Genomic DNA, 23,974 nt, shown 5'->3' on the forward strand with positions numbered 1-23,974 from the left:
AAATTTTTTTTTTAGTTTTATAATTAAAAGTTTTTATTTTTTTCTTATTATGAGATTTTGAAAATTGTATAGAAAATAAAAATTTTGCCAAAATTTTGAATAAAAATTGCATAAAAAATAATTTTATTAAAATAATTAACTTAGATGAGAAATAAAAAAAATAATTGTGGAGTTTGACGTTATCATTAAATTTAATGATAAGACAACGGACTTCCTATAGTAAATACTTGCTATATATATATTATTTATCACTCGTCATTTTATTTAAAAACTTTGTCGAGTCTACGGTAGAAGATAAAAAAATAATTCAAACAAAATGATGGGCGTGAGTATCTAATTATTATAAATTCACATATATATACTCATATGTAGATGAATGTAAAGAAATATGAAATCTTATTTAGATGTTTTTCCATTTTGGTGTGAGGGAAAGCGCGATTGTATTTTCCGGTTGGCAAACAAGTAATTGGCAAGGAGTTTTGGGTTCTTGTATTGGTATTATTATTTTAGGAATTATTTATGAAGGATTAAAAAGTTATAGGTAATAATTATTTTTTATTAATACTTTCATTATTCTTGTTGTTGTTGTTGCTGTTGTTCCTGTTGTTGTTTTTGTTGTTCTTGTTGTTGTTGTTGCTGCTGATGTTGTTGTTGTTGCTGTTGTTTTCGTTGTTGTTGTTGTTGTTGTTGTTGTTGTTGCTGCTGTTGTTTTCGTTGTTGTTGTTTTTGTTGTTGTTGTTGTTGTTGTTGTTGTTGTTGTTGTTGTTGCTGCTGTCATTTTTGATGTTGTTGTTGCTGTTGTTCCTGTTCCTGTTGTTGTTGTTGTCTTTGTTGTTGTTCTTATTGTTGTTGTTGTTGTCATTTTTCAGGCTTCTATTGTTGTTGTTCCTGTTGTTCTTGTTGTTGTTGTTGTTGTAGTTTTCGTCAGTGTTGTTGTTCTTGTTTTCGTCGGTGTTGTTCTTGTTTTTCAGGCTCCTATTGTTCCTGTTCCTGTTGTTCCTGTTTTTGTTCCTGTTGTTGTTGTTGTTGTTGTTGTTGTTGTTGTTGTTGTTGCTGCTGCTGCAGTCATTTTTGTTCTTGTTGTTGCTGTTGTTCCTGTTGTTGTTTTTGTTGTTCTTGTTGTTGTTGTTGCTGCTGCTGTCATTTTTGATGTTGTTAATGTTCCTGTTGTTGTTGTTGTTGTTGTTGTTGTTGTTGTTGTCTTTGTTGTTGTTCTTATTGTTGTTGTTGTTGTCGTTTTTCAGGCTCCTATTGTTGTTGTTCCTGTTGGTCCTGTTGTTGTTTCTGTTGGTCCTGTTGTTGTTGTTGTTGTTTTCGTCGGTGTTGTTGTTCTTGTTTTCGTCGGTGTTGTTCTTGTTTTTCAGGCTCCTATTGTTCCTGTTCCTGTTGTTCCTATTGTTCCTGTTCCTGTTGTTCCTGTTCCTGTTGTTCCTGTTCCTGTTGTTGTTGTTGTTGTTGTTGTTGTTGTTGTTGTTGTTGTTGTTGTTGTTGTTGTTGCTGCTATCATTTTTGATGTTGTTGTTGCTGTTGTTCCTGTTCCTGTTGTTGTTGTTGTTTTTATTGCTGCTGTTATTTTTGATGTTGTTGTTGCTGTTGTTCCTGTTTCTGTTCCTGTTGTTGTTGTTGTTGTTGTTCCTGATGTTTAATTTTTTATTTTCGTTGCCGGTGTTCTACTTTTGCTGTTGTTGTTGCTATCAATGCCGCTGTCCCTGTCGATGTTGTTGTTGTTGTTGTTATCACTGCCATTGTTGTTGTTTTTTTTTGTTGCAGCTGCTATTGTTTATTTTGTTTCTATTCCTATTCCTGTTCCTGCTGTTGTTGCTGTAGTGAATTTTGCTGTCGTTGTTGTTGTTGTTGTTGTTTTTGTTGTTTCTGTTATTGTTGCTATTGACATCCAAATTTTATTCTTGTTCAAATTCCTGTAATTTTGTAACAAGTAAACTTACGATAACCATTCAAAAGACTAAAATTATAGCTCACTGAACTTTATCTACAACGAAGACCTATGACAAACATTTGATGAAATATAACCAATTAAAATCAATGGTATAATTATTATACATACTTTATTACTTTATTTATATAGAGAATCCATGTTCATAAAATTGTCATATTTGTATCAAAATAATCGTTTGAAGAAATCTAGAAGGTAATTATCCAACAAACGAATATATTGTTTTTTTCCAAAAATTTTTTAAAACGAATTTTTTTTCCAGCAATATTATTCTATCTCCAATTCACTTCTACCAGACAATTTTACATATTCTACAATTTACCTTGGGCTATTTATTGATGTTCATATTCATGACCTACAATGTTTATTTTGCATTCGCAGTAATGACCGGTATCGGAATTGGTTTTTGGATTTTTTCATGGGATCGATATAATACTAATTCACAATGTTGTTTTTAGTCATATAAATTTTTATGCAATACCATTCGTAACCTGGCTGTATATTTAGTTTAAAAAATTATGTTTAATCGGTCAGTGATTGTAACGGATTTTTGGTCATATTTACTAATTATAAAAATAAATATGTCATGTTGGTACTCAAACTAACGGAAATTTACCGTACAACATTTTTTTACTCTTTGAAATTTTCCTTAAACTCAATAGTTTTCCCGTAATAACGATTTTTATTATTTCCATATTTTTAAATTGACTTATAAAATAAATATATGAATAATAAAAATAAATATGTCATGTTGGTACTCAAACTAACAGAAATTTACCGTACAACATTTTTTCGCTCTTTGAAATTTTCTCTAAACTCAATAGTTTTCCCGTAAAATGAATTTTTTACCAGCGACTGAATTCTTGTATAAAAATAAATCAACTTCTCAATGAGATTATTAAATAAATGAATAATTAAGAGATGAAAAATAATGATTACCCTGTGTATTGAATAATTATTAATAATAAAATAAAATAATATTTATTTGAAAAAAAAAATAATAAAAATATTTTCATAAAAATTAACTTGCTCATAATAAATTTCTTATCAATTGACATCGTTAACGATTAATGAACCTGATAAAACAAATTATTCTGTTATCTTTTTTTATCACAACTTGCAACAAAATTTTATTATTTTATCAGTCACGTTTAGAAAGTCATCAGAGAAAAAATTTTAAAAAATTTTTTGGTCAAAAAAAAAAAAATTAAAAAATGACAACTAACTTGAGCACTGACAATATTTGTTGCCAAAGTGTACTAAGTGATATTAATAATATTAACAATAATAATATATCACTCAAAGATATTATTTTTGGTTGGGATAAATTTAATACTAGAGTTTTTATTTTATTTATTGCTTCTTTCATTATTTGGTCAGTTGTTTTCTTTTTACTGTACGACCCGAGGATTCTTATGGAAGAAGGCCATGGCTCTGATGGGGGCCATGATCATGCTCATGCTCATGTTCATGAGCATGGAATGGAACACGAGATCAAATTTATGAAAGGTAATTATTTTTTTATTTTGGGTTTTAGAAAGTGAAATATTGGAGTGGGGGTAGGGTTGTGGGTACTCTGGTGAGAGGAAATTTCATGGGGAGTATTTTGAAAAAAAAAAGTTGTGGATCGGTTGAATAGTTTGGAAGATAAATGAACTTTTTACCAGGAGTGGAATTTACATTGAAATAAAAAATAATAGTAAATAAATTGAAATTTTGGCTTTGGGTTACTCGTTTAGAAGATTTTTAATAGGGTATATTGTAAAAAAAATTTTAGTTTTGAATTTGGTGGAAAAATACTAGTTTGTTGGTAGCGAGAGCCTAAGGCTTGTGTAGCAAATGAACGTTATGAGTAATTTTTACTAAGTAAATTATCGTTAGTCTTTATGGGACTGTGAGAAAGGATATTTTGAGTAGAAATAGTCGACATGACTCAGGTTGGCAGCACGAGCCTTAGGCTTCTGCAGCAAATGAATAATAGAGCTTATTTTTACTCAATAAACTGAAATTATTATGCATTAGATAGTTAAAGTATAAATTTTTGGTAAAAATAGTCAAATTGACTCAGGTTGGTAGCACGAGCCTTAGGCTTCTGTAGCAAATGAATGATATGGCGCATTTTTATTCAATAAATTGAAATTACTATTTAGTAGGCAGTAAAAGTGTAAATTTTTGGTAGAAATAGTCACATTGACTCAGGTTGGCAGCACGAGCCTTAGGCTCCTGTAGCAAATGGATGATATGGTTAATTTTTATTCAACAAATTAAAATTAATATTTCGTGGGCAGTAAAAGTTTAAATTTTTAGTATAAATAGTTGAATTGACTCAGGTTGGCAGCACAAGCCTTAGGCTTTTGCTGCCAATAAGTCAGTTTCTATATAAATGTACTAATGAAATTTTTTTTTTTTTTTTCAGATTAAATATAAAAGCCTCTACTTAACATGCAGTAAATACTCTTTAACTGGAAATGAACGATCAATACAACTGTAATATATAAATTTTCATTCATTTAGACTCAGGACATTAAACAGTGACACGAAGACGGAAGTAATTTATTAAAACACAAGAGCTCGTTAATCAAGTGTCAAGTCTTAACTAGGACTAACACGATTGTACTTTTATTATATCTACATATTTATTTTCTCTCAATTGTAGAAAAAAAAATCAAATAAACAATTTTATTTTTTATAAAACTTATATATTTAAATTTAAATATTTGATAAACTATAAGAGATACGAAGAAATTATAAGAGTACAAACTTTTAGGAAATTTTATTTTCTAAATCAAAGATTCAGTCAATATTTTACATAAACTCAATAATTTATAAGATATGTTGTGTTAGTTGTAGAAAAATTGAAATAATGAAAATTTTTAAAGAATTTTTATTGGACAGAAAAAATTTAACAAAATAATTTTTTATTATTTTTTTTTTATTCTTCTTCATCTATAAGTTCTTGTCTGCGACTGTTGACAACAAGCCAGAAATATAATTCTAAACCTTTAAAAATTCAATTATTAATCAATGATATATATATGTACATATGTATAAATATATATAGATAAATTTACACATCAGTAAGTAGAGAATTCAAAGCCCTTTAAAATGAGTACCCACATGCCATATTTATTTTTAAGTATTTTTCATGTATATATTTTTGTATATATATGAATACCTCATAAAATATGAAAAATAAATATGGATTGTTAGTAATCATTTTAAAGGGCTTCAAATTCTCCATCTTCCCATGCATTTATATACACATATATACATATATGTATATTTATATATATATATGAATATATATAAATATATGAAAAAATTTTTTTCTAATTACATAATGAAAGAAAATTTAACGCTCTCTAGAATGAGTACCCACATGTCATATTTATTTTTAAATATTTTTTATATATTTATATTTATATATATATCAATATATGAATATCATAAAATATGAAAAATAAATATGGCTTGTTGGTACTCATTTTAAAGGGCTTGAAATTCTCAATCTTTATATAAATTCATATATACTTACATATAAACGCGTTTCCAAATAATAAAGTTATTACTCCCCATGCGATTGTCGTAAATAATAATTTTATTCCAAGATACCATACTGCAAAAAAAATGATAACAATAGCAGTGCCTCTGAACACTAAATACGGTATCAACAGTTTCTGTTTTTTCTGAAAAAAAAAAAATTTCGAAATTTTTTTTTTTTTTTTTTTTTTCTAATAAATAAATAAATTAATTACCTTATTAGATCCACAAATCATTAATGCAGTGACAGTAAAAAACAATAAGTTACCAATTATCGTAATTGCCATTTCAATAGATGACGTACGTTTGCAAGCATGTGGATCAATATCGGCCGCGCATTTAAAATTAAGATGTCTTATAAAACTTTGTAACATCGATACTATTTGTCCAATCTATAATTCATTTAATTAATATAATTAATTGAATAAATAATTAATGAAAAAAAAAATTACCATAAATACGACGCCGATACATAATGTCCCAGTTTTTAAATCTAGACAGCAGCAACCACTTAATGTAATTAGTTTCATTTTAATAATTAATTAATTAATTAATCGATTGATTGATTAATCGAAATAATTAACCTGTCAAAATTTGACTGAACTGCGCAACTTTTTTCTAACGTTCGTCATTTTTTTTTTTTTATAGAATTTTCTAAAAGATAGAGAAAAATATATGCCGAGTAATGAAGAGGTGGAGGCAAAAATGGAAGAAGTGATTCCGGGGACCGGTGATGATTTGGACGGGGGGTGAAAGTTCGGGAAGGGGGGTGATGGAATTCAGGATGGGGGTGGTGAGAGCTTTTGTTTGAGTACCCACAAGACTAGGTTTAGAAAAAAAAATTTTTTTGAAAAAAATTAAAAATTAAAAATTTTTGGAAATTTTTTTTTTTTTGTAACTAATGATATTTTTGGGTTAACTAACTCGAGGGCTTTTGTTTGAGTACCCACATCACTAGGTTTAGAAAAAAAAAATTTTTTGAAAAAAATTAAAAATTAAAAATTTTTGGAAATTTTTTTTTTTTGTAACTAATGATATTTTTGGGTTAATTAACTCGAGAGCTCGAGTTTGAGTACCCACATGACTAGGTTATTATGAAAAAAAAATATGATAGGTTTAAAAAAAATTTTATTTATATGCGTGGTATAAATTCGTATGGTTTATAGAATTTATTTTAAATTTATGGGTGCAAAGGTCGATTTTCCATAGGATTGAAAGGAATCTGATCAACTTTTACTTCTTTGTATCTGCAATATATTACCATCCAGAAATAGAATAATAACGCTGTAATTAAAAATATAAGATATATGAGTATACATGGGTATTTATATCTTTTTGATGGTATATAAGGATAGAGATTTTGATGCCCTTTAAAATGAGTACCAACAAGCCATATTTATTTTTGGTATTTTAATACATATATTTATATATTTGTATAATATATATAAATTAATAGAAAAAATTAGTACAGCATGTGGGTACTCATTTTAAAGGGTATTAAATTTTCTATTAGTTTAGTATTTTAGTTTTACCTGTTGTTAAACCTCCGAGAATAAGCATGATTGTTCCAAACGTGGCGTCTACTTCCCTGAAGGACTCAATTGATATCAACAAAAAAATAACAGCGGACCAAATTAGACCAATTAAATACATTACTATTATCGGTAGCATTAGTGTGTGAATATTCTACAGAAGCCAAAATTTTTAATTTAGATAATTAATACGGTATAAATATATATATATATATATATATATATATATATATATATATATATATATATATATATATATATATATATATATATATATATATATTCATGAATGCGTAAAAAGATAGAGAATTTTATGCCCTTTAAAATGAGTACCCACATGCCTTATTTATATTTGTATTTTTTTTCTATATATATTTTTTGGTATACATAAATATATATGTATTTTATAAAATAACGAAAATAAATATGACTTGTTGGTATTCATTTTAAAGGGCATTAAATTTTCTATACTTTCCTATCCACATGTATATATATATATATATATATATATATATATATATATATATATGTATATATATATAGATATTTATATATATATATAAATATGTATATAAACATCAGTGAATAGAGATTTTAATACTCTTTAAAATAAGTACCCACATGGCATATTTGTTTTCATACATATATATAAATATATATGTATATCTCAAAAAATATGAAAAAAAAAATATGGCTTGTTGGTACTCATTTAAAAGGGCATGAAATTCTCTATATGAATATACATCCATATACATAAATATATGTACATATATGTATAACGATTACCTTTTCTGATCCATATATCATTAATATAGTAACAAACATCCCAATTAAATTATATAAAGTAATCCCTGCTCTTTCACCTCCGTTTAAATCTCCACATTTGTTATAATAGAATTTTATACATAACTGATCATTGCCACTAAATGGAATTGCAGTCATATATATAGATCCAATCTTAATTTAGAAAAACAAAAAAATAATAATAAATTTGAAAAAATTAGTTTAATTTAAGCTATAACACTTACTATTCCAAAAATACCAAGTATTAGAACTCCAAGTTTTAAGCTAAAGCAACAACAGCAGACATTTAATTTCACGCACGCCATTTTCTTTTATAATTTTTTTTTAAATATTTATTTTTCTGATGAAATCCGAACGCAATATGAAAGATATTGTCTTTGTTACTGATATTAGCGTTCCCAATTAAATTTTTTTTAAGGCTAATGATTAAAATGGGAGCTATGAGTCATCAGGCCTCAGGCAATTTTTACACTTTAGTAATAATTTTGTTTTTAACGATCAATTAATAGGAAATCAAATAAAAATCATATTGTTTTTTAAAATTAAACCATTTTATTTTATCGTGGGAATTACTAGAGCTGTTGTTTGCCACAATTTCTTATTTTTCAATACCGATTGGCAATCGGGAGCCGCTACCGATTATTTTTCGGTAGCAGCTACTGACTGGCAATCGGGAGCCGCTACAAATTATTTTTTGGTAGCAGCTACCGATTGGCAATCGGAAGCCGCTACAAATTATTTTTTGGTAGCAGCTACCGATTGGCAATCGTGAGCCGCTACCAATTATTTTTAATAGACGCTACCGACTGCCAATCGAGAGCCGCTACTGATTATTTATCGGTAACAGCTACCAATTTTTTTAATAGCAGTTATCTTTTTTTGGTAGCTGTTACCGAATAATTGGTAGCGACTCACGATTGTCAATCGGTAGCTGCTACTAAAGAATAATCGGTAGATGCTACTAAAAATAAGCGGTAGCGGCTCACGATTGTCAATCGGTAGCTGCTACTAAAAAATAATTGGTAGCGGCTCACGATTGTCAATCGGTAGCTGCTACTAAAAAATAATTGGTAGCGGCTCACGATTGTCAATCGGTAGCTGCTACTAAAAAATAATTGGTAGCGGCTCACGATTGTCAATCAGTAGCTGCTACTAAAAAATAATTGGTAGCGGCTCACGATTGTAAATTTCAGCTTTGGAGGCTTACGTAATCTTAATAAAATGATGATTTAAACCTGAACTTAGTGAAAGTGGACAAAGTTGCCACATTTAGGTTCAAATCAGTTTTTGATGTATAGATCTTCATATTATTTTTTTATTTATTTATTCTCACAGTAACCGCTGACGTAATTATCAAGGCAATAATAGTGGAATTTAAAATAAATAATTCAATTTTAGGTTTTCTGTAAAATTTATAGTTAATTAATGGTGACAGCAATTGTTGTTATAAATTTGTATGATTTATAAAAATAATTTGTAATTTAAGGTTGCAAAGGATGATTTTCTTTGGGATTTAATGGACTCCGGTCTACTTTCATTTCTTTGTATCGAGAAAATATTACCATCCAAAAGTAGACAAATAACGCTGGAATCAAAAGTATGACATACATGAATATATATGAATAATTGTATATTTTTGAAGGTATATATGAATAGAGGTTTTGATGTCCTTTAAAATGAGTACCAACAAGCCATATTTATTTTTGATATTTTAATATATATATATATATATATACTTATGTAATATATAAAAATTAACAAAATAAATAAGTACGGCATGTGGGTACTCGTTTTAAAGGGTATTAAAATTTCTATTAATTTAGTACTTTAGTTTTACCTGTAAAAGAACCTTCAAGTAAAAGGATGACTATTTCGTTAGAGTTGTCTATTTTTCTACAAGCCTGAACTAATGCCAACAAAAAACTAATAAACGTCCAAGTTATTGTAATTCCGTACGTCACGAGCATCGGTATCATAAGTGCGTGAATATTCTTTGAAAAACAAAAACTTTTTTTTATTCTGAGGTAATATATATATATATATATATATATATATATATATATATATATATATATATATATATATATATATATATATATATATATACATATATATATATATATATATATATATATATATATATATATATACATATATATATATATATATATATATATATCAGTGAATAGAGATTTTAATGCCCTTTAAAATGAGTACCCACATGACATATTTATTTTCTATGTATATATATCTGGTATATATAAATATATGTATATCTTAAAAAATATCAAAAATAAATATGACTTGTTGGTACTCCTTTTAAAGGGCATGAAATTCTCTGTCTTTTAATCCATTCGAATATATATATATATATATATATATATATATATATATATATATATATATATATATATATATATATGTATGTATATATATATGTATATATATATATACATATGTATATACATATCAGTAAAAAGAGATTTTAATGCCCTTTAAAATGAGTACCCACATGTCATATTTATTTTTTATGCGTATATATTTAATATATATAAATATATGTATTTCTCAAAAAATATGAAAAATAAATATGACTTGTTGGTACTTCTTTTAAAGGGCATGAAATTCTCAGTCTTTTAATCCATTCGAATATATATATATATATATATATATATATATATATATATGTATGTATATATGTATATATATATATACATATGTATATACATATCAGTAAAAAGAGATTTTAATGCCCTTTAAAATGAGTACCCACATGTCATATTTATTTTTTATGCGTATATATTTAATATATATAAATATATGTATTTCTCAAAAAATATGAAAAATAAATATGGCTTGTTGGTACTCATTTTAAAGGGCATGAAATACTTTACATTTATATGCATCCATATATATAAATATATGAACATATATGTATAACGATTACCTTGTTCGATCCATATATCATTAATATAATAACAACAACCGCAGTTAAATTAAATAAAGTAATTCCTGTTTTTTCACCCCTCGTTAAATTTCCACATTTGTCATAATACAAATCTGTACACAACTGATCATTACCAACAAATGGGACTATAGCCGCAAATATATATGCAAGCTTAATTTAAAAAACAAAAAAATATTTATAAATTTGAAAAAAAAAAAAAAAAAAACATTTTATTTTAATAATAACACTTACTAGTCCCAAAGTACCAATTATTTGAATTCCAATTTTTAATTCACAACAACAACAAAATCTATTTAATTTCATTACCGCCATTTTGTTTTATGTTTTGCGTTTTTTTTTACTACGATTTATTTTATTCTTTTTTTTTTTTTTTTTTTTTTTTTAAGATGCAAAATTAAATTACTTTTTTTTTTTTTATCAAAAATTGTAATATTATTTAAAATTAAACCACTGTATCATATCGTAGGATTTACCATATTTTGTGAAAATTTTTGAATTCTGGCCTGAGATATGGTTTAAATAAAAAAATTATGAGTGATTTTTATATGGAATTTTAAGGGCTATAAAAAAGGTCTGATTAAATTTTTCAAAATTTTTGATATTTTACTAGCTATTTTAATTTTACGAATATTCAAAATTGAACATTATGGATTTTTTTGATCATTATGAATCTACACAAGCTTCTAGATCCTTAAATATTAATGCAGGAGAAAACTGACACATAACTTTTTTATAGAAAATTTAAAGAGCTACAAGAAAGGTCTGATTAATTTTTTCAAAATTTTTGATAGTTTAAGAGTTATAGCAATTTTAAGAATTTCTGATTTTCAAAATTAGACATTATGGATTTTTTTGATCATTATGAATCTACATAAGCTTCTAGATCCTTAAATATTAATCTAGGAGAAAACTGACAAATAACTTTTTTATAGAAAATTTAAAGAGCTACAAGAAAGGTCTGATTAATTTTTTCAAAATTTTTGATAATTCAAGAGTTATAGCAATTTTAAGAATTTCTGATTTTCAAAATTAGACATTATGGATTTTTTTGATCATTATGAATCTATATAAGCTTCTAGATCCTTAAATATTAATCTAGGAAAAAACTGACAAATAACTTTTTTATAGAAAATTTAAAGAGCTACAAGAAAGGTCTGATTAATTTTTTCAAAATTTTTAATAATTCAAGAGTTATAGCAATTTTAAGAATTTCTGATTTTCAAAATTAGACATTATGGATTTTTTTGATCATTATGAATCTATATAAGCTTCTAGATCCTTAAATATTGATCAAGGAGAAAAGTTACCAAGAACTTTTTTGTAGCAAATTTAAAGGGCTAAAAAAAAGGTCTCATTAACGTTTTCAAAATTTTCAATATTTCTCCAGAAATTTCACGTTAAAATAAAATAAAAATCATTTTTTATAGAAAAAGGCTGATGAAAGACATTCTATTTATTAAAATAGTTATTTATTACTCTCATTTATAATGTTTATATAAATTAACAATGTACTTCATAAGGTGTCATTGTTTTTTTATAACTAGGTGGGTTCAAACTCTTTATCTCCACGCTACGACTGTAAATCACATGCCAAAGATAAATAATAATATCTGAAACCAATCATTATTATTATCAGACCAAATCAATTAAGGAAATTAAAATAATAAAAAAAAATCCATACTCAAAATAATCATTCCAATTATGACGAATATGAAACCGGATGACAAGTCACGAATAAAAAATTCAATGGCATTGACTACAAATGTAAAAATTTCTACGGCAATTTGGATGGCTTGGAAAACAATAAACGGTGACATTAATTTGTGATCCTCCTGTTAATTAATTTATTATTATTATCATTAATGAGTAATCGTTGTTATTGTTGTTAATTACCTTAATTGATCCATAAATCATAAGTGGTGTCAATAAAGACCCGAGTGTGTTGTAAGAAATTTTCCATATTGTCCCTAATTGCGTTGTGTCGAAACACATGCTCTCTATTACTTTACATACATCATTATTGAATATTAATATTGTGTAGAAGCTCAAATAATTTAACTAAAAAAAAATTAATTAATCAATTAATCACTGGGATTCAAACTCTATTGAAGTTATGACCTAAATCATTGCTTTCACTGGTTGAATATTTTATTTTAAATAAATGACCATGACTACCTTTTAGAAGAGTTTCAGATCTACAAAAAAGGTCCTTAGAAATTTTTATCTAGGACTGAAAGTTAACAAGATATCGATCCATTAATCAAGTAGGTGTAATTGTTATAAAATTAAAATATTTTTGATTAATGGCCTATTGCGCGTTAACTATTGACTTGGGAGGAAAAGTTATAGGGACCTTTTTTGTAGGAAATTTAAAGGGCTACAAAAAAGGTGATAAGTAATTTTTACGTAACTTTAACTGTTGATGAGTTATTGATCAATTAATCACTGAAAAATGATATTGTCAATGAAAATAGGTTTTTTGTTTGATTAATGGCAAATATCTCATTAACTATTAATCTGGGAAGAAAAATGGTAAGGACTATTATTGTTGCTAATAAAAAAAGCTTGAAAAATTGTCTTATGATTTTTTTTATATTTTCAATATTTACGAAGATATATAATTTCAAATGTAGATAAATAAATTTTTTATTAATAATAATTAAAATTAGATAATTAATTAATTAATTACTCAAGACTTACCATTGCCACAATTCCAATAATAAGTGTACCCGTTTTTAAACTAAAGCAGCAACAACTATTAATTTTCTTAACCGCCATTTTTTAATAAATTTAATTTTTAGGTAAAAATTAAAAATAAATCAGTCACTTGTTTTATAAATTTTTATAAAGGTCTGATGTTGTCGACAATAGACTTGAATTTAGTAAGTAATCTACTAATCATAAATATTGTCTATATACAATCTGTTGATGTACGTCACATTCTTTTTATCTATGAACATATTTTTTTACGTTATCTTTACAACTGTTGAAATTATTTTTATTAGAGTAGAGACATAAAAAAAGCTACATGCCAATGCCCATCATATGCTAGATTATTTTTTGTTTCTAAGAAAAAAAAATCTTTCTACTTAATAATAAATTATTATTATTATATAATGAGTATGACGTACATTCGATAAAAGAAAAGTCACTTGGGTTCAATTCCTGAGTAAATTTCCAGTAGTTTGAGTACCCACATTAATATATTCAAAGTAATTTTTTTTACTAATGATTAATTAATAATTTTAATTAATTACGATGACTTCGTCGGAGTATTAGGTTGTGGGTATTCTATCGACGAGAAATTTCATCAACTACCCAAATATAGAATTCGAAAATTCAAAAAATTATTTTTCCAAAAAATAATTTTGAAAATTTGTTTTTTTTTTGGATCAAAACAAAAAGTATGAATAGTATTGAAATCGTGAGTTAATTTCCTCTCATTTGAATACCCACATGCCTATTTTTTGAAAAATCTGAAAATTACCATGTTAATTAATTAATTATATTAATGATTAATTGACTTAATCGTAACATATCGATGTGGGTACTCATTGAACGGGAAATTTTCCGGGGATTACAAATATGATATAGAAAAAGTAAAAAAAAAAAATGTATTTTCGAAATTTAGTATTTTTCAAAAATTATGGGGTAGAATAAAATTATTTTGTAAGTAACGAATAAAAAATTTATTTATTTAGTGTACGTATATTAATTGAAGTAAAGAATTACACTAAATTTTTAGAATTTTCAAATCCTTGATTGACGTGACCGTTTCCCATTGAATTACTCTGTACTTCATCTTGTAATTTATTCGTATCATTATTATGATTATTAGACTTAGATGCACTTGTTTTATTACCGAGTATTAATTTCTCAAGAACTAAAAATGGCGACTCGAATAAGAGACTAAAAATAAATCCGCCGACTATGCAGATTAGCAAGTCACTAAAAAATGTATCCAGCTAAAAAATAAATAAATAAACGCGTAAAAATAATTGTAATTGTGGTCATTAATAAAAATAAAATTAATTATGGGGTTACCATTTGGTAGTCGCTAAAAAAAGACGGCACTCTTGCGGAACTTGCTTTAATAGTTTGGACAACATAATGGATCAAATATACTGAATATGATATCCTGCTGAATGGTAGATAAATTGGTAGTGATAGAAACTTTGACAGAACACCTAAGTAATGACAAAAGTTATAATCGGCATTATTTATTTATATATTGGAGAGAAATCGTTGAATTTAGGAATCAATTTTGGAAATGTTGGAGATTTTGGCTCAAAATATCGTTTGAAGGAAAAAATACTAAGTGATTTTTGTAGGGAATTTTAAGGGCTACAAAAAAGATCTAATTGACTTTTTTAATATTTTTGATAGTTTGGTAGATATTTTGAATTTTAGATATCCCAAATTTTTGAAACTTTTCATTATTAATTTTTTTGATCCTTATGAATCGATATATAAGCTTCTAGATCTTTGAGTATCGATCTAGGAAAAAAGTTATAAAAAAGTTTTTTGTAGGAAATTTTAAGGGCTACAAAAAAGATCTGATAAATTTTTTTGAAATTTTTGATAGTTCTTAAGTTATTTCAATTTTAAAAAACCCAGATGTTCAAAATTAGTCGTTATAGGTTTTTTTGATCATTATTAATCTCTATATGCTTCTAGATCATTAAATATTGATCTAGGCGAAAAGTGTGGAGAAACTTTTTTGTAGCAAATTTTCAGGGCTACAAAAAAGGTCTCATTAATTTTTATGATATTTTCAATATTTCTCCAGATATTTCGATTTTTTTCAAACTTCAAAAAAAGAATTTTTTTATGGTTACTATAAAAATGTACCAAACATTACCTCCATGGCCCATAGTTGAGACGTAAATAATCCAACAGACTCCAAATGCCCAAACATGTCTCGCAATACCGGCATTAAATGTCTCCCAATAAATATTCCACTCGTAATTTTCACTCTGATAAATCCGATAGGTAAAAAATGAGTATGCAAAAGCTACGATTGCTAGACACCACCCTAATTTTATGATACTCTACAAAAAAAAAAAAATTCATAAATAATTTACTCGCAAAAAATAAATGGTTTAATTTTTTAAAAATAATTACTCTTGGTAGAAAATTGCGATTTGATGACAAATAATAGCCGAGCAATATTCCCAGTAGCCATGGGCCAGCTCTCGTATAAGTGACGATATAAAAATACAGCATCATATCTTGTGTTTTACTTAAGCTTCAAAACAAAAATAAATTTTCATATTTTTATTGTTACCTATTTGAGCTTGTAGAGATGATTTACTTACTCTGAAGTGGGCGCCAGTGCTACAGTAAATTTATTAATACCCGCAATAACCGCTGGCGTAATTATCGAGGCAATAATGGCAGAATACAAAATAAATAATCCAATTTTGGGTTTTTTGTACAGTGGATAGATAATTAATGGTGACAGCCAGAATAATTGCATGTCAACTGCGAGGTACCATGTGTGTCCCAAGCACGCCTGAAAAAAAAAAAATTACGAGTTTGCTGCATGAGCCAGTGGCTCGTGATGCCAACGTTGAGCGTGGCAGCTTGATTCGGAAACAATCAGATGTAAAATCTTTATTGTAAGCTACAAATATCTTAAAAATGCACGAAAGTATGCATAGCTACCATTTTGCCGCATAGGCCTATGGCACATGCTGCCAACACTGAGCCTAGCAATATGCTTAGTACATATCTGGATTTTAAATAGTTATTTGAAGCTTCTAGTACAGTAGAAATAGTAAAAAATGACATTCAGCGCCCAGTTTGCTCCACGAGCCTATGGCGCATGCTGCCAACACTGAGCATAGCAATTTCATTAGTATATATCTGGACTTTAAATAGTTATTTAAAGCTTCTAGTACTGCAGAAATAGTAAAAAAAGACATTTAGCATCCAGTTTGCTTCATGAGCCTATGGTGCATGCTGCCAACACTGAGCATAGCAATTTCATTAGTATATATCTGGACTTTAAATAGTTATTTAAAGCTTCTAGTACTGCAGAAATAGTAAAAAAAGACATTTAGCGCCCAGTTTGCTTCACGAGCCTATGGCTCATGCTGCCATCACTTGGCTTATTAGTCTCATTAGTACATATCTAGATTTTTATAGTTATTTGAAGCTTTTAGTACAGTAGAAATAGTAAACAAAGACATTTAGTATCGAGTTTGCTCCACAAGCCTATGGCTCGTGCTGTAACATAATCCATAGCTGTTTTATTTTTATATATTTGGGCTTGAATAACTATTTAGGGCACCTTAGATTTCTTATGCAAAAAAGGCGCTTAACGCTCATTTGGCAACATGAGCCTATGGCGCATGCTACCAACACTAGGCCTAGCAGTTTTATTTTTCTAAATTTGGACTGAAAATGATTATTTGAGGATTCTAGTATTGTAAAAATGTTGAAAAAAGACACTTTGCAGTCAGTTTGCTGCACGAGCCTACGGCTGGTGCTGCCAACATCGGTCGCAGCAGTCCCATTCTCATGGAGTCAAAGTAAAAAAATTATTTTTACAAAATTTACTTACTGGGCCGTCTTTGTAAACATAATTATGGACGTAGAGTAACATTGGCCACCAATTTTTTTTACAATAGTGACTTTGTGCGTTCATGGTCGCATCCCATAGCGCACCTGACCCCATACTTGGTAGCAGATAAGTAACTATTAAAAATATCGCCATAAACGCTGGCGTTAATCTACAAATTAAATAAATTAGACATTAATGTAAAATCTGACAATTGATTTTATTTATTTTTACCTTATGTACCGATGGATATAGTAAAGGAAAATATTAAATTTTCTACCTTTAGCCATTTCTTTTATAAATAAATAAGATGTCAAAAATCCACTTATCACAAAAAATGAATCTACTGCAAATGGCGCTATTAGAATGTACAAAGAATTCCATGAACGAAACCACTATTAATGAAAAAAATGACACAACCATTAATTGCGGTAATTTTTTTTTTCAAAATGCAGTAAAATGAAAAATGAGTAGTGCAGTTGGACTCGGGAGAAATTTCCCTCCATTTTGAGTACCCACATCGATAAATTACTTACAGTTCAAAATGGCCGTTTTTTCAGTAATTTATTAATGATTAATTAATGGTTACTAATAACTTTATCTGAATATATCGATGTGGGTATTCGTTTTACAGGAAATTTCGTCAGCTTTTCGAATACACAGTTCATTTTTATTTAAAACAATGTATACTAGCGAAAAATGAGCATTAATCATTTTTTTTTAAGTAAAATCGTGGTAAAATTATATTGAAAATTAAATTAATATCCTTACTGTCATGGCGTCGGCTATATTAACAACACTGCCGAATAAATTCATAATAAATGCGTGTCCGAGGATAATCCAAGTCATGCTGTAAAATCTTAGCCCTGTGATAACTGGCAAATTGTCTTTCGGTACTTGAGTGTTTAAAATACGCTGGCCATTAACGATTAATGAGAATTTGGACAGTGTGTTAAAGTAGTTAACATTATTAATATGATTAACTCGAATGAATAAGTCGCAAAGTGTACATATTATCAGAAATATTATTAATATTCCGAACACTCCTCTAGATTTAAAAAAAAAATTCATTAGTTAATTAATCGGTTAATAGGTCGAACGAGAAATTATCTGATTAGCAAAAACTTCAAAAATATCGGTATTATAGATATTAATTAACTTATTATTAATTGATAACTATTAGTCACCTCATTAATTAGCCAATTAATCGATCGATTAAACGATCACACTATTAATTAACAACTTCAATTGAATTGGAAGCATAAATATCAATTAATTGACTACTTATTCTTCAATAACCTTATGAGTCATCGAATTAATTAACCCATTAGCCAATTAATCGATTAATTAACCAATTACACTATCAATTAACAACTTCAATTGAATTAGAAGCATCCATATCAATTAATTGACTTTCCATAAATTATTAACTTTATCGGTCACCGAATCAATTAATCAATTAACCGATTAATCGATTGATTAACCGATCACACTATCAATTAACAACTTCAATCGAATAAAAAGCGTAAATATCAATGGATTACTTTCTTATTAATGAACAAATTTATCGGTCACCGAATTGATTAATCAATTAACCGATACATCGATTAATTAAACGATCACACTTTTAATTAATAACTTCAATTGAACTGAAAGCATAAATATTAATTAATTGACTTCTTATTCTTCAAGACCTTCATCAGTCACCGAATTAATTAACCCATAAGCCAGTTAATCGATTGATTAACCAATTACACTATCAATTAACAACTTCAATTGAATTAGAAGCATCCATATCAATTAATTGACTTTCCATAAATTATTAACTTTATCGGTCACCGAATCAATTAATCAATTAACCGATTAATCGATTAATTAACCGATCACACTATTAATTAAACAACTTCAATCGAATAAAAAGCGTAAATATCAATGAATTACTTTCTTATTAATGAACAAATTTATCAGTCACCGAATTGATTAACCAATCAACCGATTAATCGATTAATTAACCGATCACACTATCAATTAACAACTTCAATCGAATAAAAAGCGTAAATATCAATGAATTACTTTCTTATCAACGAACAAATTTATCGGTCACCGAATTGATTAACCAATCAACCGATTAATCAATTAATTAACAAAGCATCTGATTAATAGATAATACTAACCACATAAAAAAGAGTAAATTCCAATTAATTGGCTTTTGAACTAAATAATAAATTCTTTAGTCACCGAAATCATTAATCGATTAACTGATTAATCGATTAATTTTCTAACTATCTAATGATCTAATAAATCAAATTAAATGAAATATATGAATGTTCATTATCCTGCGCGTGAATTAAACAATAATTTAATCAGTCACCGAATTAATTAATCGATTAATTAACCAATCACCAGATTAATTAACGGCTAAAATCAATGTAAAAACATAAAATAATTTACATTGTAATGATAGTACCCAGATTCCATGAATTATTATCTACAACCGAGCAAACAGCCGAGGTAACATTAATTTTATTGCCATTGAAAAAGTCCTCGAGAAAATCAAAGAGCATCTGCATTTTTTCGATAACCTGATCTTTATCACAAGCCGACGGTAAACAGACAGAGAGCGTCGGCGATAACGGAAGTGTAGTAGCATCTGATAAAGTAATTGCTGCGGTGTACATACAATGACGTCCTCTTATTATCGTATTATTTTTAGTTACATTTACTGCAATGCACTGATCATACATTCCCAGATCCTTGAGATTCCCTCGGATTAATCCCGACGGTAGTTTTGAAGATGCGTCGAACACTAGTCAGTTGATTCAATAATTAATTAAGTATTTGATTAATAAAATAGGTGATTTAATTGTTTTATTTTTACTTTCAAGTGCCCACGGCTCGAAATTCTTGAGTGCGGTCATGAATATTTGGACCTGGACATCGCATTTTTTTGACACCGTCACATTACTATTCAAATAATTATTAGTATAAATCCGGTGGAATTCACTTATGGGCTCAACTTGGTTCCATATATTACTGACGATGGTTTTTTCACTGATTCGACACTCTAAGATATTAAATATTAAGGAAAAAAAAATAATAATAGAGATAAAATAAGATTTACTGTCTGCGCTTGACGACATTTTATACAAATATGATTATTTTTCTTGTTTATGCATGATTATAAATGAAATCGTGACTTGACGATTGTATGAGTAGATAACGATCTCATAATTGCATTTTATAGATTATTTTTTATGCAATGTTATTATTATTATTAACAATAATAAATTGAATGATAGGAAGTGTAGTGACATCTAGAAGCAATCAGCATGCATGATTCTTGCAATGACATACCTCATGGGAAAATGCTTATTTTTCACATTTCTGAACTATTCTCATACGGTTCTTAACTCAAAGATTAAATTATTCCCAGGACTTTTCATGGCTATTCCTACTAGAGGACATCATAATGAACAAAAAACGTTTATGGTATGATGGGTTATTTCCAACAGGTGCAAAGTTACGGACCTTGCGCAGTCCACAATCGGTATTGTTTTGCTCCTTAGAGGCTCTAAAGTTTCATTGGTGAAAAATATGTCCTCCCACTATTTAGCTAATTGGAAATCCGGTCGAAAATAAATTAGTTAAATCAATTAATATAATAATAATTTTTTTATTCTTCAAATACGTTTAATACAACTTTTCCTATGCTTTATTTTTGCTCAAAACTTGTGATATAATTTCGGTGTAATTACAAATAAAGTTTTCACACATCTCAAATTAAAATTCCGAAAACCGTTTCAAGCAATTCTAAAAAATGCTGAAAAAATTACAATATTCTAAGTATAATTTCGGTGCAGGTCAAGTTACTCCAAAAATTCCTTTTTTCCAAGAAAAACTTCCACCTCATTTTCTTTCCTCCAAATCCTAGCCAATGATTTCCGTTTCGACGCACTTTTTTACTGACCCTCGCACGCGCAGATCAAATTCCCAATATCATCGTTGCTTAAATAATTCAAAACTTTCTCGACTTCATCGAATCCCAAGTCACTAAAAATTTCCCCAAAGCACTCACCGAACTTATTAACCAACCCCGGTCTCCTAACACCCCTTCTATAGCAACTCATGAACCAGTGTTCGCAATAATGGAATGGTATCTCAAATTTACTCTCCATAATTGTCTTAACTTCGGTGTTCCTGGACCAGGTCATCAGTCTTCTGTCCTCTATTGTCAGCAAATCCCAGCAACTGACACCGCCCACATAAGTTCTCTTAGACCTCTCCACTTCTTGTTCACATTCCCACTCCACCGAAGCCCTCTCGCGCCTGCCATAGCTCTCTGTTAATTCGTCATACCGTCCATGGGTAAAAAATCCCACAGTTTTCATCAAAATTAAGTGGTTCCTTAACCCCCACTCCATCACGTACGCACCGTACTCATGAGAATCATTTAACTCGATTATTTTTTCCAGTCTCGATAGATAAAGCTGCTGATTCACGTGGAAATTATAAAAACTACCTCCGTATTTCAACCAGCTGTAGATAAAGTTGTAATTTTTGCACCGAATTCCTAAGTCGATACTAGCGACACCTTGAGTTCTGAGCTCGGAATTAGCGCCACACTTGAGCAGCATCTCAGCACTTGATTCTTTTATATTCAAAATGGCCGCGTCGAGTAATCTGACACCGCTGGCAGTTAATTCGTCGACATTCAAATTATAAATTCGGTGGGTTAGAAGTTTTTCGACCACCAGAGGGCAATCATTCATCACAGCTTCGCAAAGCAAGTCTTTTCCATGATCTAGATCTATTTCAGAATGACGATCTAATAATAAATCGACTATCGAACTATTTTTTCGGTGATCGGCGTAAAAAATCGGTAGCGAATTACTTTCGGAACGCGACAGAACATTCGCGGAATTTTTTAGGAGAATTTCTATGATTTTAAGTTGCTCGGCATTGGCTGCGAAATGTAAAGGCGTGTATTTCTTATGCGTAGACACAAAGTTGACATCAGCGCCATTGTCAATCATAAACTGAACTATAAGGGGATTTTTGGTGTCGATCGCGCGTATGAGAGCATTGTTGAGAAACTGGGGGTCAGTTTCATGAATTCCGTTGGCGAGAAATAGTCTGAGTATATTCAAACTTCCTGTGTCTATCGCTACACAAAATGGCGTCTCGTTGTTGGAGTTAATGGCGGCCATGGTGGCGCTGTGACTCAGAAGCAACGCTGCTGCGTGGTAATTTCCGGTTTGACATGCGATGTGTAGGGGGGTGTTCATATTAGAATCTCTGGCATTGATATCGGCGGCCATTTTGAGTAACAGTTCGGTGGCGGGTACATTTGATGACAAAATGGCGGTATGAAGGGGCGAGAAGCCATCTTGGTAAAGATAATTCGATGGCTGATTTATGTCAGCGCCATTTTGGATCAGGAATGAGGTGACATCTTGCTGGCCTCGGATTATTGATTCGTGTAACGCAGGTCCCGAAAACCCTTGGGCGTTCAGGTCAACATGGCCGACTAAATGCCGGATGAGGTTCAGGTTGCCTTTGCTGGTCGCTAAGTATAGCAGAGTCTCTCCGAAGTAAACTGGGGCATTTGGGTCCGGTAAGTTGGATACGATGGTTTTAATTGTTGCTGCATCAGATTTTTCGAGTGTTGACATCAATTCGTCGGGGTCACAAGACATTTTGGTTAAGCTGAAAATAAATTTTAGGTTGTTCTATATATTTTTTTAAATTAGGAAAATAATTATGTCTTGTTGGTACTCATTTTAATGGGGATTTGATTTTCTATACGACTAGATATTAAAAAATGTAAATTTTTAATTTTCACTGAATTTTGAAAAATTGATTTTGGTAATTTTTTAATTTTTGAAGATAAATAAGCGTTGTTGGTACTCGTTTCAAAGGAAATTTAGTTTTCTATGCGACTAGAAATTAAAAAATGAAAATTTTCAATTTTTACTGAAATTTCAAAAATTGATTTTTGGAATTTTTTAATTTTTAAAGATAACTTAACGTTGTTGGTACTCGTTTCAAAGGAAATTTGTTTTCCTACACGAATAAAATGACGAAAAATTAAAAAAATTGATTTTGAAAAAAAAAATTTTTTTAATTTACTTTTTAAATGTAATATTTGTTTAACTTTAGAAAATTCGCGTTGTTGGTAATTATTTTAAAGGGAATAAAATTTTCTACAAAAATCTCGGAAAAAAAAAAATTTTAATTTTAATTTTGCAAAATTTTTTCATTTCAATAATAAATTTTTAAATGTTATAGTGGATCAGACAGTTGCTCCACAAATTTCAATATCTTATCACGATTTTCTTTTATATATATTTTTATCAATAACTCGATAAATTCAAATCAGTAAAATCTATAATATATATGAATTTTATAAATACTTACTCTTATCAATATTTACAAAAATAAATGCATTAAATAAATAATTTATGTATTAATTTTCTCGATGCTTATTCTCACTAACTATCGTACAATACTAAATTGTGTTGTGTAAATTTGTGCAACACGTTTAACCGGCAACCTGCGTGCGCATCTCTAATGCATCATCCAACTGTAATACATATATATATATATAATAT

At 28.5% G+C, this 23,974-nt stretch overlaps 6 protein-coding genes across 9 annotated transcripts; all 6 read right to left on the bottom strand.

Annotated features, from left to right (window-relative positions):
- Positions 1-548: 548 nt before the first annotated feature.
- Positions 549-1,955, bottom strand: LOC128668650 (GATA zinc finger domain-containing protein 14-like). The gene is made up of 2 exons (XM_053742008.1): positions 1,947-1,955; positions 549-1,670 (listed from the first exon to the last, which is right to left on the bottom strand). The coding sequence occupies exons 1-2, from the start codon at positions 1,953-1,955 to the stop codon at positions 549-551; spliced, it is 1,131 nt and encodes a 376-aa protein (XP_053597983.1).
- A 2,854-nt stretch (positions 1,956-4,809) lies between these two features.
- Positions 4,810-6,127, bottom strand: LOC103572733 (uncharacterized). Its single transcript, XM_053741913.1, has 4 exons — positions 5,947-6,127; positions 5,710-5,886; positions 5,490-5,640; positions 4,810-4,954 (listed from the first exon to the last, which is right to left on the bottom strand). Exons 1-4 carry the CDS (start codon positions 6,022-6,024, stop codon positions 4,887-4,889), a joined length of 474 nt encoding a protein of 157 aa, XP_053597888.1. The 5' UTR covers positions 6,025-6,127; the 3' UTR covers positions 4,810-4,886.
- Positions 6,128-6,605: 478 nt separating this feature from the next.
- On the bottom strand, positions 6,606-8,226 carry LOC103572731 (uncharacterized). Its single transcript, XM_008551480.3, has 4 exons — positions 8,055-8,226; positions 7,813-7,983; positions 7,027-7,180; positions 6,606-6,778 (listed from the first exon to the last, which is right to left on the bottom strand). Exons 1-4 carry the CDS (start codon positions 8,133-8,135, stop codon positions 6,675-6,677), a joined length of 510 nt encoding a protein of 169 aa, XP_008549702.1. The 5' UTR covers positions 8,136-8,226; the 3' UTR covers positions 6,606-6,674.
- Positions 8,227-8,394: 168 nt separating this feature from the next.
- On the bottom strand, positions 8,395-11,128 carry LOC128668633 (uncharacterized). 3 transcript variants are annotated; one of them, XR_008404284.1, is made up of 6 exons: positions 11,030-11,128; positions 10,778-10,948; positions 9,668-9,821; positions 9,393-9,415; positions 9,038-9,233; positions 8,395-8,408 (listed from the first exon to the last, which is right to left on the bottom strand). XR_008404284.1 is itself a non-coding variant. In XM_053741959.1 (5 exons), exons 1-5 carry the CDS (start codon positions 11,108-11,110, stop codon positions 9,225-9,227), a joined length of 438 nt encoding a protein of 145 aa, XP_053597934.1. In that variant the 5' UTR covers positions 11,111-11,128; the 3' UTR covers positions 8,953-9,224. The 3 variants fall into 3 exon arrangements, 2 of the variants coding, with proteins under 2 accessions (XP_053597934.1, XP_053597933.1); XM_053741959.1 differs by lacking the exon at positions 8,395-8,408 and having other exon boundaries at positions 8,953-9,233; XM_053741958.1 differs by lacking the exons at positions 8,395-8,408; positions 9,038-9,233 and having other exon boundaries at positions 9,240-9,415.
- A 1,103-nt stretch (positions 11,129-12,231) lies between these two features.
- On the bottom strand, positions 12,232-13,737 carry LOC103572725 (uncharacterized). Its single transcript, XM_008551468.3, has 4 exons — positions 13,499-13,737; positions 12,692-12,856; positions 12,480-12,630; positions 12,232-12,408 (listed from the first exon to the last, which is right to left on the bottom strand). Exons 1-4 carry the CDS (start codon positions 13,574-13,576, stop codon positions 12,299-12,301), a joined length of 504 nt encoding a protein of 167 aa, XP_008549690.1. The 5' UTR covers positions 13,577-13,737; the 3' UTR covers positions 12,232-12,298.
- Positions 13,738-14,526: 789 nt separating this feature from the next.
- Positions 14,527-23,951, bottom strand: LOC103572726 (O-acyltransferase like protein-like). Of its 2 annotated transcripts, XM_008551469.3 has the most exons (11): positions 23,781-23,951; positions 20,242-23,069; positions 19,815-20,169; positions 18,135-18,411; positions 17,598-17,758; positions 17,367-17,535; positions 16,117-16,313; positions 15,923-16,046; positions 15,660-15,849; positions 14,843-14,985; positions 14,527-14,763 (listed from the first exon to the last, which is right to left on the bottom strand). In XM_008551469.3, exons 2-11 carry the CDS (start codon positions 20,501-20,503, stop codon positions 14,527-14,529), a joined length of 2,115 nt encoding a protein of 704 aa, XP_008549691.1. In that variant the 5' UTR covers positions 20,504-23,069; positions 23,781-23,951. The 2 variants fall into 2 exon arrangements, with proteins under 2 accessions (XP_008549691.1, XP_053597932.1); XM_053741957.1 differs by lacking the exons at positions 19,815-20,169; positions 20,242-23,069; positions 23,781-23,951 and adding an exon at positions 18,551-19,804.
- Positions 23,952-23,974: the final 23 nt, after the last annotated feature.

This window comes from Microplitis demolitor, chromosome 9, assembly GCF_026212275.2.
Source record: "Microplitis demolitor isolate Queensland-Clemson2020A chromosome 9, iyMicDemo2.1a, whole genome shotgun sequence".
Taxonomy (NCBI): domain Eukaryota; kingdom Metazoa; phylum Arthropoda; class Insecta; order Hymenoptera; family Braconidae; genus Microplitis; species Microplitis demolitor.